Source organism: Crinia signifera, chromosome 8 (genome assembly GCF_055691185.1).
Source record: "Crinia signifera chromosome 8, ASM5569118v1, whole genome shotgun sequence".
Taxonomy (NCBI): domain Eukaryota; kingdom Metazoa; phylum Chordata; class Amphibia; order Anura; family Myobatrachidae; genus Crinia; species Crinia signifera.
Window position 1 is genome coordinate 43,483,054 of NC_139224.1, and position 16,645 is coordinate 43,499,698.

At 43.0% G+C, this 16,645-nt stretch overlaps 1 protein-coding gene across 1 annotated transcript in view; it reads left to right on the forward strand.

Moving 5' to 3' along the window:
• Nucleotides 1-11,101: 11,101 nt before the first annotated feature.
• Nucleotides 11,102-16,645, forward strand: part of APPL1 (adaptor protein, phosphotyrosine interacting with PH domain and leucine zipper 1) — a 43,807-nt gene continuing 38,263 nt past the window's right edge. The window contains exon 1 of the mRNA XM_083156242.1: nt 11,102-11,262. Within this exon, the coding sequence (XP_083012368.1) occupies nt 11,209-11,262 (54 nt within the window). The 5' untranslated portion in view covers nt 11,102-11,208. The remainder of the gene's footprint in view (nt 11,263-16,645) is intronic.

The window sequence follows — 16,645 nt, forward strand, 5'->3', positions numbered from 1 at the left end:
CATCGAGCTTGGCCCTGCGTCGCTAGCCCCCTGGGAACCCGAGATACCACCGGGCAAAGCTGGAACGTTTTCCCTATAGGATAACATGGGACCCGCCGATTCCGACCCCCACCTGATTCCGACGGCTGCCAGTTCCACCCCCCGATATCACAGAAGCTCGGGGTTGATCTCATTTGAATCCAAATTGCTGGGCGGTCATTCTGATACCAGGCTGGTCCATATGGGTCAATTGGTAAACCAATTTTTTATTTCTGAAATTTCATGGCTGTGCCCCCTGTCATTTTCTCCTGGATCCGCCCCTGGATTCTACTTATACTTTATTTAGCACCTTCTGGAAGATAATAGCAATTGGGTATGTTCCCTAGCCCAGCCTCATTGGTGTGACATTACATTTTCATTGATAGGAGTGTGTAGTGGATGTTAAAATGGTAAGGGACAGGGTTGTGTAAAATTTGGATTAAAAAACAAAATTGGATTTATTTTATTTAAATCGTTTTTTATTTTTATTTATTTTATTTTATTTTTGGGATTTCAATAGGATTTTCTTCTATAATTTTTTTTAATGTAAATGATTTTATTTTATTTTGCATCTTGTTTTAGTAATACATGAACCATTTTTAAGTGAGACAAAATGAACGCAGTTCTAGAATACTCACTAAATAAACAGTTGCATCAAGAAGTACAATTAGGTTCTAGATTTCAGTTTGAAGTGGGACTCCTGGGTCATCAGCTGAGGCAGGGATTGTGCCCTGACGACCCAGGACTCCCACTTCATCTATTTCTGAGTCTGTGCACTTGGGAACTTATCCTCACCAATTGGGCACCCAGTGAGACTGGCATATCCAGCTTGCTGCCACCATACAGCTCCTGCCATCTTACTAGAGGAACGCCACCTTGCCCCCATCTTCAGGAATCTACAAATTTGTTGGTACCAACAGACTCTTGCACATTTCATTAACCTTCTTCAAAATTGGACTCCCAATTAATTTTGGACAAGTCAGGATCAGAAGGCACTCGTGACTATAAACACATATATGCACCACTGTTACTTGTAATTTATTCCTTTTATTCTGCATTTACTTATTAATATGCAATAATGTAGCATGCTTCACATGTCATTTTTTATACAAATGTTGTAGTTTAACGTTTTAAATTTAATTTAAATTCATGATTTAATCATTTGATATAAATCTTGCAACCCTGGTAAGGGGGGGTGGGGCATTTCAATGTGGCATAATTTGAACTGTAAGCCACTGCAATGTGTCATAATCTGAATGAGTGGAGTGCATAATAATGATGTACAATAGGAACTACTGTAGGGCACTGTAATGTGGCAGAATATGAAATGGAGGCACTATCATGTGACATAATATGAACTGGAGGGCACTCTAATATGGCACAATGTGAGCAGGGGGCGCAGTAATGTGACAAAAAGTACGGATGGTGTAATGGTTAGCATTACTGCCTCACAGCGCTGAGGTCATGGGTTCAATACCCACCATGGCCGTAACTGTGCAGAGTTTGTATATTCTCCCCGTACTTGCGTGGGTTTCCTCTGGGTACTCTGGTTTCCTCCCATAATCCAAAAATATGCTGTAGGTTAATTGGCTCCAGTTAAATTAACCCTAGAATGTCTGTGTGTGCATGTACATGTGGTAGGGAATATAGATTGTAAGCTCCACTGGGGCAGGGACTGATGTGAATGTTCAAATATTCTCTGTACAGCGCTGCGGAATATGTGTGCACTATATAAGAAACTACAAAAACAATGGAGTTTTAGGATATGACCTGTGATGGCGCGCTGCTGCCTGTGAGATGTACTTTCCCTGGTTATCACCCAATAACCATAAATTACCACAAATACAACAAGATGGGATTTCCAAGTCCTTGGCGCAACTCTTGAATCAAATAAGTTTGGAGGTCTTTTTTTCCAGGAATTTTTCTTATTTTTCAAGGATATTCTCAATAGTACATAAAAAAAAGAGGGGAATCACTGATTAGCAAAGTCTCTACCCCAAATTTATGGGAACAACAGTGAAGAAGATATAAGTGTAGGCGTACCCCTACTCACGGTAAGTAAGGTGATGTAAAAGCCCGTAGTGGTTTCTTTGTGATTCTTCTCTGTTTTCTCTGTCAAGGTATATTTTTGTTTGTTCTCGATTCAAGACGTAGAAGTGAAAAATAAAAAGGAGGGATTAGTGGATGATTCTTGTAGTATGATAAACACCCCGTGTGAATTCTGATGTAACAAAGGTGTGACTATCGTACCTTACTCACCCCAGGATAGAGTAAGATACACATATAAAGGTATCTTTATAGAAGGATAAACCAATGGCAACAACAGAAGACGGATATGCGTACCGCACTCACGTAGGTAGGTGCGGGGTATATGCCCGTAGCGTTTTCTTTATTCGAAATTCTGTTGCTCCGTAAAAGGTAGTGTCTCTCCCGAATGTATAATTGGGAGTAAATATGAAAAAAGGGCGGGATTAGTAAATAAATCAATAAGTGAATCTTTTTTTCATGTGATGAGCACCCTGTGTAAATTCTGACGTGAGCAATATGTGGCTATCGTACCTTACTCACCCCAAGACAGAGTAAGATACACATACAAAGGTTTCTTTGTGAAGAAATTCTTAACCAGTGGCTATAATAGAAGGCGGATATGCGTACCGCACTCACGTAAGTTGGTGCGGGGTATATACCCGTAGCGTTTTCTTTGTGTCAGGTTATGTTGATCCGTGAAGCGTGGTATATTCTCCCGAATGAATAATTGGGAGTAAAGAATATGAAAAAGGGAAGGGTCAGTAAATAAATCAATAGATAAGTCTTTATCATGTGATGAACACCCTGTGCAATCTCAGATGTGGACGGTATGTGACTATCGTACCTTACTCACCACAAGACAGAGCAAGATACACATATAAAGGTTTCTTTTTGTGAAGAAATTATTGACCCATGGCTACAATAGAAGACGGATATGCGTACCGCACTCACGTAAGTTGGTGCGGGGTATGTACCCGTAGCGTTTTCTTTGTGTAGAATTCGTGACTCACAATGGAGTGTGTAGGCAAAACACCAAGAACAAGATTCTTTTTAGGAGATTCTTTTTATAGAAGTGGATACAGCCTCACCACGTGATATATTCAAGTATATGACAGTGTGTACCCAAAGATAGACTGATCCAAAATTTGCGTACCCAAACTTACAATAATGTAAGTTTTTTCACCACCTATAATGGTTTCTTTTATCCTCAGGGTGGAAAACAGTGGGAATGTTTTTCTCTCCCAAGTATGACCAAAATTTGTTTAAAAAATTGTAAGTCCTTTATTCCATAATAAAAAAGTAAAAAATACAGAAATCCTCCATCCCAACAATGGTCGGATTATACAAGAGTCCAGAAAAAATGTCCACAAGTATTCACAAGATATCCAGCATAATAGTAGAAAAATACAAAATACCAAAAAATAGAAAAATAAAAATGAAAATAAAAATAAAATATACCGATAAAAATACAAGGTTTAAAATACATACGAAATGGAAAGTATGATGGCTGCTCACTCTCCTCAGGACTGGTCAACGCGTTTCGGTGCCCAAAGCACCTTTTTCAAGACATGTCTTGAAAAAGGTGCTTTGGGCACCGAAACGCGTTGACCAGTCCTGAGGAGAGTGAGCAGCCATCATACTTTCCATTTCGTATGTATTTTAAACCTTGTATTTTTATCGGTATATTTTATTTTTATTTTCATTTTTATTTTTCTATTTTTTGGTATTTTGTATTTTTCTACTATTATGCTGGATATCTTGTGAATACTTGTGGACATTTTTTCTGGACTCTTGTATAATCCGACCATTGTTGGGATGGAGGATTTCTGTATTTTTTACTTTTTTATTATGGAATAAAGGACTTACAATTTTTTAAACAAATTTTGGTCATACTTGGGAGAGAAAAACATTCCCACTGTTTTCCACCCTGAGGATAAAAGAAACCATGATAGGTGGTGAAAAAACTTACATTATTGTAAGTTTGGGTACGCAAATTTTGGATCAGTCTATCTTTGGGTACACACTGTCATATACTTGAATATATCACGTGGTGAGGCTGTATCCACTTCTATAAAAAGAATCTCCTAAAAAGAATCTTGTTCTTGGTGTTTTGCCTACACACTCCATTGTGAGTCACGAATTCTACACAAAGAAAACGCTACGGGTACATACCCCGCACCAACTTACGTGAGTGCGGTACGCATATCCGTCTTCTATTGTAGCCATGGGTCAATAATTTCTTCACAAAAAGAAACCTTTATATGTGTATCTTGCTCTGTCTTGTGGTGAGTAAGGTACGATAGTCACATACCGTCCACATCTGAGATTGCACAGGGTGTTCATCACATGATAAAGACTTATCTATTGATTTATTTACTGACCCTTCCCTTTTTCATATTCTTTACTCCCAATTATTCATTCGGGAGAATATACCACGCTTCACGGATCAACATAACCTGACACAAAGAAAACGCTACGGGTATATACCCCGCACCAACTTACGTGAGTGCGGTACGCATATCCGCCTTCTATTATAGCCACTGGTTAAGAATTTCTTCACAAAGAAACCTTTGTATGTGTATCTTACTCTGTCTTGGGGTGAGTAAGGTACGATAGCCACATATTGCTCACGTCAGAATTTACACAGGGTGCTCATCACATGAAAAAAAGATTCACTTATTGATTTATTTACTAATCCCGCCCTTTTTTCATATTTACTCCCAATTATACATTCGGGAGAGACACTACCTTTTACGGAGCAACAGAATTTCGAATAAAGAAAACGCTACGGGCATATACCCCGCACCTACCTACGTGAGTGCGGTACGCATATCCGTCTTCTGTTGTTGCCATTGGTTTATCCTTCTATAAAGATACCTTTATATGTGTATCTTACTCTATCCTGGGGTGAGTAAGGTACGATAGTCACACCTTTGTTACATCAGAATTCACACGGGGTGTTTATCATACTACAAGAATCATCCACTAATCCCTCCTTTTTATTTTTCACTTCTACGTCTTGAATCGAGAACAAACAAAAATATACCTTGACAGAGAAAACAGAGAAGAATCACAAAGAAACCACTACGGGCTTTTACATCACCTTACTTACCGTGAGTAGGGGTACGCCTACACTTATATCTTCTTCACTGTTGTTCCCATAAATTTGGGGTAGAGACTTTGCTAATCAGTGATTCCCCTCTTTTTTTATGTACTATTGAGAATATCCTTGAAAAATAAGAAAAATTCCTGGAAAAAAAGACCTCCAAACTTATTTGATTCAAGAGTTGCGCCAAGGACTTGGAAATCCCATCTTGTTGTATTTATATAAGAAACTGCTAATAAATAAATAAATAATAATATGAACTGGTGACACTATATGTCATCATTTAAATTGGGGACAATGTGTAGCATAATATATACTGGGAGACCAACATGGTGACATAACATAAACTAGGAAACTATGATGGTTCACATAATAAACCAGGAAACAACTATGGGACATAATATTAACTATGGCACACTACTATGGTTCAGAAAAGAAACTGGGGCACTATTGTGGTGTATAAAATAGGGGCCCCTTCAAAATGTCGCTTTGGGACTCAAAAGTTCTGGTTACGCCCCTGGATGCATATTATTTATTTACAGTTTCTTATATAGTGCAGCCTATTCCGTTGCGCTTGACAATGGGAAACAACAGTGATTAAACATACTGAGTAGATACAAACCGTATGGTTTATAATGTCATATGGCAGCATGCATAGTGTGGCATATATTGTGAATTGGCAGCATGAATAGTGTGTCACAGAGGCTTAACTCTGGGAGGCAATGGAGTCATCTGCCGCCGGGCTCCTGCTCCCAAGGGGGCACCTCTCCTCCCCTGCAAATTTAAATCAGTTCATTGAAAGCCTTCAATATCGCAATATACTTATATATAGTAGGCCCAAAGACATCACACTCTCTTTATTTGAAACATAACATACATACTTACACACATGCATACGTGTATTTATATAAGGTGCTGTGTGTGTGTGGGGGGGGGCACCAATATTTATCTTGCCTCCGGGCAACTGGGGCGAACTTACGGCACTGGTGTGGCATATAATGTTAATTGGCAGCATGCATAGTGTGGCATATATTGTGAATTGGCAGCATTTATAGCATGGCATATATTAATTGGCACCATGCATAGTGTGGCATGTATTGTGAATTGGCAGCATGCACTGTTTGTGTGTGGCTAGGGTTACCACCCGTCCGGGATTACTCCGGACAGTCCGGTAATTGGACCGGGTGTCCGGAGTCTGGATGGGTGCCGTTCCCGGACTATAGAATGTCCGGGAACTGGAGACCAGACTGGAGATCCTGCGCAGCGCTGCCGGGGACAGCCAGCTAGAGACCGGCAGCGCTGCGACTGTGAGAAGAAGGATGAGCAGTTCCGCCTGTGACTATTTCAAATATCGCGCCTGCCCTGCTCGCAGTCAGCCAGCCAATCGGGTGCGGCGGCTCCTGATTGACAGCTGGACTGCGAGCAAGGCAGGCGCGATTTTTTAAATAGCGCGACGGCCTCTGGGCGCAGCAGCTGCAGTCAGGTCAGGTGGCCGGCTGACCCTGCTGTGACACGGAGCTGACGGCGGGCGGGGTGAAGCCTGGCCAGATTGGCTATTACGTTTACCGGGGAAGGTCCCGGGGGGGCGATTGGTGTACGGGGCCGCCTGTCATACGTGGCCCTGCCCTCGCCTCCTTCCGTGCACAACACGCTTGCTGACTGACTGATGTATACCGCGCACACCCACCGGCCCGCATTAGGAGAACAAGCCCCGCCCACCCGGCTGTCAGGAATAGGAGGTCCGTGGTAGAGGTAAATATGAGTCCATTTTACACAGTCTGACCTTTTCCTGCTCTGCGCTATTTATGTGCTGTCCCTGGTAGGCATAATCTGTATCTGATGTTTCACTTGTGATCCCTTAGTCCTGCCTGCTATTTAGGTTTAGGCTGTCGCAGAGGGTTAGTGTTAGGCTATAGGGGCGGGAGAGTAAGGATTAGAATGGGGGGGGGGGTGTAGGGTTATTTTAGGATTTTTAGAGGGGTCAGTATTTTCTGTTTTGGGATGCCGGGGGAGTTTAAGATTAGGTAGGGATAAAGTTAGGCTGCAGGGTAGGGGTTAGGTTTAGGCTGCGGCGTGTGTAGGGTTACCACCCGTCCGGGATTACTCCGGACAGTCCGGTAATTTAGACCGGAGTCCGGACGGGTGGCTTCCCCGGACTATACATGGTCCGGGAATGAGTCCCCCGTCTGCCCGCCCCGGCCGCCCGGCTCCCTCAGTTTGTTTATGAGGTGGCAGTTGTGTCTGTGTTGTCCCTATCTTCGGAAAAAATTGAGTCATAGTTACATAGTAGGTAAGGCTGAAAGTCCTGGCATAACAAGTAATAAGCATAATGTGTAATGGGCATCATCGTGTGTGGCATAACATGTAATGGGCATTATGGCATGTGGTATACTATGGCATTTTGTACACTATGCAATGGGTGTGTGACGTGTAATCGCCATTATGTTGAAATTTTTTGGCGCGCGCCTACGCCGCGCACTGTCTGTGTGGCATATCGTGTAATGGGCATTACTGTGTATGATGTAACATGTAACTGGCATTATGGTATGCAAAATCAAGAATGAAATTGAAGCAAAGGTTAAAAAAAAAATCAACATAAGGCGGGTCAAAGGGCGGAGCTGGGGCGGGACATGGGTGGGGCAGTGGGTGTGTCAAGGGGCGGGCCACTGTCCAGGAATCTCTCAACAAAAAGGTGGTAACCCTATGTGTGGCATATAATGTGAATTGGGGGCATGCTAAAGTTATAACTACAAGATTAGCTAAAATTAGACTTAAATGTAAACTGACATCTACTGACTACATTTTGACTAAAACAAAGCAAACAAAAAAGAAGAACCTATTGGGCCCTACACACATAGCGATGTGTGCAGGGCTACCTAGCTATGCTAGGTCTGGCTGTGCTGCGCCGCTATCGCATAGCACACAGAGCTGACAGCCCGCACACAGAGCTGACAGCCCACACACAGAGCGAGCTGTCAGCTCTGTGTGCTAAGCGAGCAGACAGCGCCAGTGTTCTCCGGTGGGAGAACCCTGCCGATGCCGAGATTGATGGACACTGTCCATCAATCTCGGCCAGCGATAAAGACGTGCGGGGACGCACATTGCTGCCGATATAGTCCCCACACATACACCGATGTGAGGGCATTTTCTAAGCGACTTTGCCAAACTAAGCAAAATCACTTAGAAAATGCCTTAATATCGGCATGTGTGTAGGCCGTATAAAATCGACTTTAAATCAACTACAATTGTAAGCAAGTGACTAAACTAGCTGGCCATACACCTAAAGATCTATTGTCCAATCTGGCAGGTTTTAACAAGAATCTTGTAACACATGGGATTAAATGACAATAGACATTTTCTCCAAAATGCCAAAAACGGTTCCAATTGGTTAAATGAAATAAATGTAACCAATTTGCCTGATTGAACATTTTTGTCAGTTTTTTTTTTTTTTGCTGTTTGGTTGCAAATGATCTATTTTTATTTGCACCCATATATAAGCATATTTTCATTCCAACCAGCCAGATTGGACAACAAATTTTTAGGTGTAAACCCGACTAATAAAACTAAATTGAAAATCCTTTTCAAAATGAAGACTGATGGGACATGACTGACTGGGCAGTAGAAGGTACCTGGGGAAACCTCCTAGAGCCAACAGTTTCTAATTAATAATGTCAATGGTTTCCTTGGACCAGTGCCGTAAATAGGTGTGGGCGAGCGGTGCGCCCCACCGGGGGCAGAATCTCTGTGGGCATGTGCTTCTGGTTTGCAAAGAGCCCCTACAGCGGCCTGGAATCTGGATACTTCTGTAGTTTCCACATACTTGCCTACTTTTGAAAACTAGTTTCAGGGAGATTATAGTTGGTAGCAGAATTTTGCACAGCATCCCATTGAGGGGGCGTGTCATGCTCCACTTAAAGGGCGTGTCTAGTTCCATATATGGAGAGATTGTGAAAAGAGATTGTGAACGTGGCACCTAGAAGTGTGAGTGTGTTCGGCTACATCTGAGAGTAATCTTTTGAAATGATTTGTATCCAGATGTAGATGAGCCCCAAAGCAGTTAGTAAGAGCTACTATACTTGGTAAAGTGCTGGGAAATGGTGCTGATGATTCAATGTAAATGTATCTATTCCTCAACACCCAAATGTAACAGTTTAATGTGGGCTAGGTGAAATGAGGGAGATTGCTAGACTAATGAGGGAGAGAGGGAGAGTGCTGTTATTTCAGGGAGTCTCCTGCAGAATGCAGAAGGGTAGGTAACTATGCAGTTCCCAGGTGCCGGCGGCCCCACCCCTGTGCTTGGGCCCATTATGTGTGAAGTCAAGCACAGGAGTGGGGGTACCAGCACCTGGAAACGACACCCCCTGCGCTTGACGAAACACATAAAGGGGGTGGAGCCAGCACAGGGTGCCAAGTGCGTCTGTTAAAGCTCTGCCTAGGACAGGTAGATTGTGTAAACAGCAGCCATTGACTGAAGTAGCTAATCTCAGGGGTAAACAAAGGATTTGTGGAGGGTGGGGAATTCCAAAAGTTTGATTTTAGAGCGATTGTCGCCAGCCCATGAATGATGCATAAATCGCATGAAACCAGCATGCCCCAAATAAAGGGGAAGCGGTCATCTATTAGAATGAACTTAGGTCTACAGTCATTAGGTCAACCCCACTAGGTCGACTGGCAGGAAGGTCGACCTGACTTAAGGTCGACATGGGCCAAGGTCGACATGACTTAAGGTCAAATTTGCATAAAGGTCAACATGAGGAAGGTCGACTGGTCATAAGGTCGACATGGGGTTTTTCACTGTTTTGGCATACCTCCCAACATGACCCTCTCCAGGAGGGACACAGTGCTCTGCTCCTGAGCTTTTCTCTTAATTTTTAAATGCCGTCACCTGTTGTAAAACACCTTTCTCATCACTTGCCCTGTTCAAAAACAGGTGATGGCAATCATACATAAAGAGGAAAGTCCAGAAGCAGAGTAATTTGTCCCTCCTGGCATGGATCATGTTGGGAGGTATGTTTTGGTTATGTAATACAGTACTGCAAACTTATCCAGGATCAATTATCATGGTAACTGGGCAATATTGCAACAGCAATATGAGACCATAGTATCATACTGAACTTTTTATTTCAGTGAAATATCCCCAAACTGTCAATCATATCCTCTCTGATTTATGGTAACAGCAGCAACACAAAAACAGCTTAGAGGAGTTCAGCAGAAATGGGCAGTAACTCTGCCAGGTAATCTGTGTTATACCGGTACGTATAATGTATCTGTCCTGTACGCTCAGTTCCTTCTGCTACCCATTCTTGCGGGCTGCATCATTAAAGTCCTTATTGGCGTTCTTGCCGGATATAGGGCCTTATTTTGGTTCATTCTTTCTGACAAAATCCTTCTTAGATGGACAAAACCATGTGCACTGCAGGTGGGGCAGATGTTACTTGTGCAGAGAGAATTAGATTTGGGTGGGGTTTTACTTCAAAGTGAGATCTATATTGCAGTGTAAAAATAAAGCAGTCAGTATTTTCCCTGCACAGAAACAAAATGACTCACCCAAATCTTATTCTCTCTGCACATTTTACATCTGCCCCCCTGCAGTGCACATGGTTTTGTCCATCTAAGAAGGATTTTGTCAGAAAGAGTGAACTAAAATAAGGCCCATATTGCGTTTTTTTTTCCTGGGCAATCTGCGTTTCTGCGTTAATTTATTGCGTACCATTGGGTCACGTGTTCTACCATCTGTCATTCTTACCTTGCTAAGCCCCTCCTAACTCCTCTGTCATTGGTCGCCTCTGCAAAGCCGCTCCCTCTCGACTAGCATTGGCCCCCAAGCGTCATCATAGCAACTTACAAGTGCTCCCACCCCTTAGTAACCCAGCATGAAAGGCGTCCTCGCCAACCAACCAGCGTCCCGAAATTCTGACGGAGAGCCCGGTTCACCCAATGAGCTGGTTCAGGGGAGGGACATCCGCTGTCTGTGCCCCTGGATGCAGAATAGGCGCAGCTCTGACTGAGTGTCTCTCCGGTTCAGGTCTCTCGCTTCTTTCCGTGTAGCCTCAGCCATGATCGGCATAGACAAGCTGCCCATCGAGGAGACCCTGGAGGACAGTCCTCAGGTCAGAGGCCTGGCAGGGAAGGGGCTGTAGTGCATGGGGTGCTTTGTGTACCTGGGGGATAGGCGTGCAGTGACGTCATCCTGTGACATCACCCCACCTCCTGAACTGGTCCTCTTGGGGTCAGTTCTGTTCCTATCATGAGGTGGCCATTGATCCCTCTCCCAGGTAGTGTGATCACGTCGGGTTGGTGCAGAGTGGAGACAGACAGGCAATAAGTCACATTTATGTCTGTGTCATGGTTGTCATCATTTTATAATAGTATATCCAGGGACTTGTTGCTGTAGCCAGTGTATGTAAGCCTGCCCTGTGTGATACTGGTGGGGTATGGCAGTTTCCATGATGCGATGTATGATGAAAATTTTTGTTTTATGCATTTAAAAAAAATAAACCCTTAAATAAATATTAGTGGGGTTTTTTGGTGATCATTGTCTCCATTATGGTAAAATATAGGGATATGTTATGCAGTTGGTAAGTATTGCAAATAGGGACGTTTAGAAGAATATATCCATATATTAACACATGTGTTACCTCGCCATCTCACCCGGCGGCTCCCAGGGGACAGGATCGCATACAATACATTGTATGCGGTCCCTTTGCATAAAATGTGTTGTATGCGATACTAGAAGGGGCTACAAGCTGGTGTGTACACACTTGTACAATCACCCTGTGATTCTGACTATATAGTCAGAATCGCATCGGTTTCGCATGCAGATCGCAAGGGTTTTAACCCTTGCGATCCCGATGTGCGCTCCCGTATCGCATGGCAGAAAGTATTGGCTGCCTTGACTATATAGTGCCTTCACATGCATGCCGTGCGATCTGATCACATCGCAGGTGTGTACACACTACAAATATTCATGACAGCCCGTCAGATATGCGATTGAGATGTGCGAGGTGCCCGGGAACGCGCCTCACTGCAAATGCAAGTAAAGCACCTGCGATATGACCCTTTTCATACGGTCTGTCACAGCAATGCGTCGGAATTGCATAAAAAGTGGCTATATCACACTAGATGGGGGCCTTTAGACATGCCCTCTCCCTCATCTGATTCAGACCTGACCTCTGCAGATAGTTGCCAGCCTAGACAGAGTGAAATCCCGCCCCTGTACAAGCTTGTGAATTGATCGCCGTTCTGCAAACACATTTGCAACTCACGCTACATTGAATGATTTCCCCAGTCTGTGCACATTACTCTGACCCTTCCCCAACTATATGACAGAGACCGGCTCATCTAGGCCGGCGCTGACGTCACATGTCCTCCCTAAGAACACCAGCATTTTTCCTGACACGCTAAGAAAATGGCTGCTTACCATCCCCAAACACTGGCGTCCTGTCCTTCAAATTGTGGGAGGGGATTGCAAATAGGCATTGCATTTTGTTGCTATGTGGTGTCGTGTATGTGCAGTCATTCAATAATTGAATGGCTTGCAAGGCGATCAGGTCTGAATAACCCCCATATATCTAATATCCTTTTGTCTCTATCGGGACCTGTTAACACTCAGCTGTGGAATCCCGTGGCTTGTATCTAAACCGGTATATCCAGTTAATGGTTCTCTCTAAGTCTATGGAGTGCATCGCTTGTAGCGTGCTTCTTTTCATTATACATCTTGTGATTGTACATAATAACAAGTGCTCCGACACTTCAGGTTTATATACTGTTATTGCCAGAATCAGGATTTTGCCTTCTGTTTACCTGATGTATACTAGGTTCATTTGTTGATCTTATTTATGTGTCACTGCTGACTGATAATGTATGTAAGTGCCTAGTATTTCAGATCAGAATAAGGCTATATATGCATAGAAGTATTCAGAAGCAATAAAACAGGACACACCTAGACTTCATTGTACAATTCAGATTTACAGTTGCCTATGGTAAGGCACTTACAGAGGGATACAAACAGTGACAGGTGTGTGTTTGTGTATATCTATCTATATAGAATCTGTTACTTTGTGCTTTTTCTAATCGCCTTCATGAATGATCCTGCGGGTTTGTACAGTTTTATTATTGCCTCATTCACATCTCCAGCGTGCAAGTAACTAACCCAGATTTTTGTCTGTTAAGCCCCATACACACTATAGAAGGTCTGGCTAATCTGTGGCTCTCCAGCTGTTGTGAAACTACAAGTCTCAGCATGCCCTGTCTCGGTTCTGCTATTAGAGAATGCTAAAACTCTGGCAGTGCATGCTGGGATATGTCGTTTGACAACAGCTGGAGGGCCACAAGTTGGCCAGAGCTGCTCTAGACGATATTGTGAAACATATTGCTCAGAAAGGGGCTTCTGAGCGATATCCTTCACAATATCATCTAGTGTGTACACTCAATATCGTTTACTATGCGCGCTTGATGTCTGCAGGTCAATTTGGCTATGTAGCCAAATTACCTGCAAGTTCAGCAGGTCCTGATGACATCATTGAAAGATATAGTTTACCGATATCGTTCAGTGCGAAAACTCAATATCAGCCGCAGTCCCTATGTCTAGTACAGGGATGGGGAACCTTTGGGCCTCCAGCTGTTGTTGAACTACACATCCCAGTATACCATGCAACAGTTTTAGCATGGCCAAATAGCAAAACTGTAGCAGGGCATGCTGGGATGTGCAGTTCAACAATAGCTGGCGGGCCAAAGGTTCACCAACCCTTGTCTATTGTGTATGGGGCTTCAGATATACTCACCCTCACATAGAAGGCCCTTTCAAACTCCACTGCTCCCTGCATCTCCAACCTCATTTCCCTACACACTCACTCCTGCCCTCTCCATTTAGCCAATGACAGTCCCCTCTACTTTATCCTGACCACTGCATTCCATACGTGTATCCAAGACTTTGCCCGTGCTACCCACTTCACTGGAATGAGTTCCATCACTTTATTACACTCTCACGGTCCTTGCAATGTTTCCAACGTTCATTGAAAACCCACCTGATCATCAAAGTGTAACCTCTTGCATAACCTAGTACAGAGGCCACTCTGCTTACCTACTGCTTTATGTCCTATCCATCCCTGCCATGCTCACTTCTTGCCTTCGGGCCTCATGTCACCTGTCTGTCTCCCCCTTCCTCAGTCTAGACTGTAAGCTCCTTGGAGCAAGGCCCTCTTCCCTACTGTCCTCACTGCCCTCTTCTCTCGCACATAAGTTACAGCTCTCTTACCAACCTACCCTCTATACCCGCATCTCTTCTCACTTGTGTTCATTAATTTCTACCACTGCTTCTTGCCCCTGGTAACATGCAGACATCTCCTCTGCTTCCCTACATCCCAGCTGTATTGTATACTAAAAGTACGATAGTGTGCTAGATTGTGCACTATCTAGCTAGATTTGAATATTATGCTAGATGGTGCACTATATCTTACCGTGCGTTTGCACTATCTGATGCAAGATGTGCGCTCCCGCAGGTCGTATGGGAGGCAGCTGCTCGGATGCACATGCAACTCAATTCTTACTAGAAAGCATACAATAGTTTAGTGTATAATAGCAGTGACATCATATCGTATGCAATATTGTATGCATATGGTACGTTATTTTTAAGCACAAAGCTTATGCTTTTGACCACCGGGACATTCCTGGGAAAGCGTATACGATATCATACGGAAAATGAATTGTACCGTAAGTGTATAATAGCAGTGACATCATATCGTATGCATATGGTACGTTATTTTAAGCACAAAGCTTATGCTTTTGACCACCGGGACATTCCTTGGAAAGCGTATACGATATCATAAGGAAAATTAATCGTACCGTAAGAATTTTTTGTTAATTTTTGTTTTCTTTATTCTCTATGTACCCTGCAGATTTCTATTTGTTATATCGTACTGTGTGTACCCAATTTATTTTGTACCTGTTTACTAATAATTATAATATTTAAAAAAAAGAGGTTGATTGTGGGTTCTTTGATTGCAAGGAAGCTCCCATCCCAGTGCTTGTCACCGGTGGAAATTTGTGGTGCAGAGTGGACGGCGGCTGTGGCCAGGAATGAGCATTAAGTAACAAATAATAGTTTGTTCAGAATTTAGCAGACTTTGCGCTGATAGGTCACATGACTGGGTTTAAGGAAGTTGGCTGCGGGAGGTCTTGTACTCAAATGTTGACAAATTCCCAAATCGAGCACATGATTTACATTATTCTCTTGGGGGGGTTTGATATCAAACCTTTGTGATGAATATAATAGATCTGGGTACTTATGTAATATCTTGGCTCCCGTTTTTCTTATGAGACCGCGTCCCCTCGCGGTGCTCGCTGCACTCGCCACGCTTCGGGCACGGTGGCTCGCTGCGCTCGCCACACTATAAAATATCAACTCCATGTGTAGTTGGATAGTAGGGGTATGGAAAAATGGGGTGCATTTAACATGGGAGCCCAGATAATACATAAGTACCTAGATCTGTATTAATTTGGGCATATTGTGACTACACTCTACCTATTGCACTGTGTATTACGCGGCACTGGTACAGTTTGTAAGTGTGCTATTTATCACAATGTTATTGTTAATGATAAGAGGAGCAAGTTTAAGAGATGGTATAAAATTACAGGTCAAATCTAAATGATTACAAAGTATACCTAGCAATACAATGTTCTTGCTGTAACTCCAGAGGGCCATCTAGATAAATGCCACAACTATCCAGGTACTGATCAGTTAACTACTCTTGTACTATAGGACGAAGCTCAGAACTTTCATTGGAGCAAAGGTCATGTGACTGTACATCCCTATGCCATCTATTCATCCCTATGCCATCTATGCGATGCAGAAGAAATTAAGCATACAACCTAAAAATCTAAACTGATTCACTTTAATGTTTGCTTTAAGTTATTATTAGCACAGCGATTGCAGTCGGAGATATAAAGGAGAAAGTCTTCAGTTCTGGGAGTTGTCCACAGAAAGCGTAGATAAAGTCACTGTATCGGATTCTTGGCCATGTTTACGTAGTTGCTGGTTTTTCTGCCTCTCGCACTTCTGGCAGATTGATTTGGAATTCCTTTTTTTCATGCTTTATATTGAGATTTGTTTCTATTTATTTGAAAGACTGCCAGACTGTACATGTATGTAATAGGGTGTACACACGGTTCGATATAGACCATTTTTCTATTAGATTTTGCTTAAATAAGCAAAGTCAAAGCAAAATCGGACACTTTCATTTCTGATGCACGGCATCGGAATCTGATAGAGAAAATCGCTTGAGCAGGCAATGCTATATAGCGTAAATCGAATGTGTAGATGGCGCCGTGTGTTTTAATCCTGATTCAGGATCGAATTGAACATACATTTCACCGCATGTACACCCCATATCATTGACATATCACATAGAAGAAGCAAAATAAGTAAAGCAGCCGTAAAGTCAAGTAAATATAAGACCATAATTAGTCAAATTGTGACTGACGTAATGAGAAAAA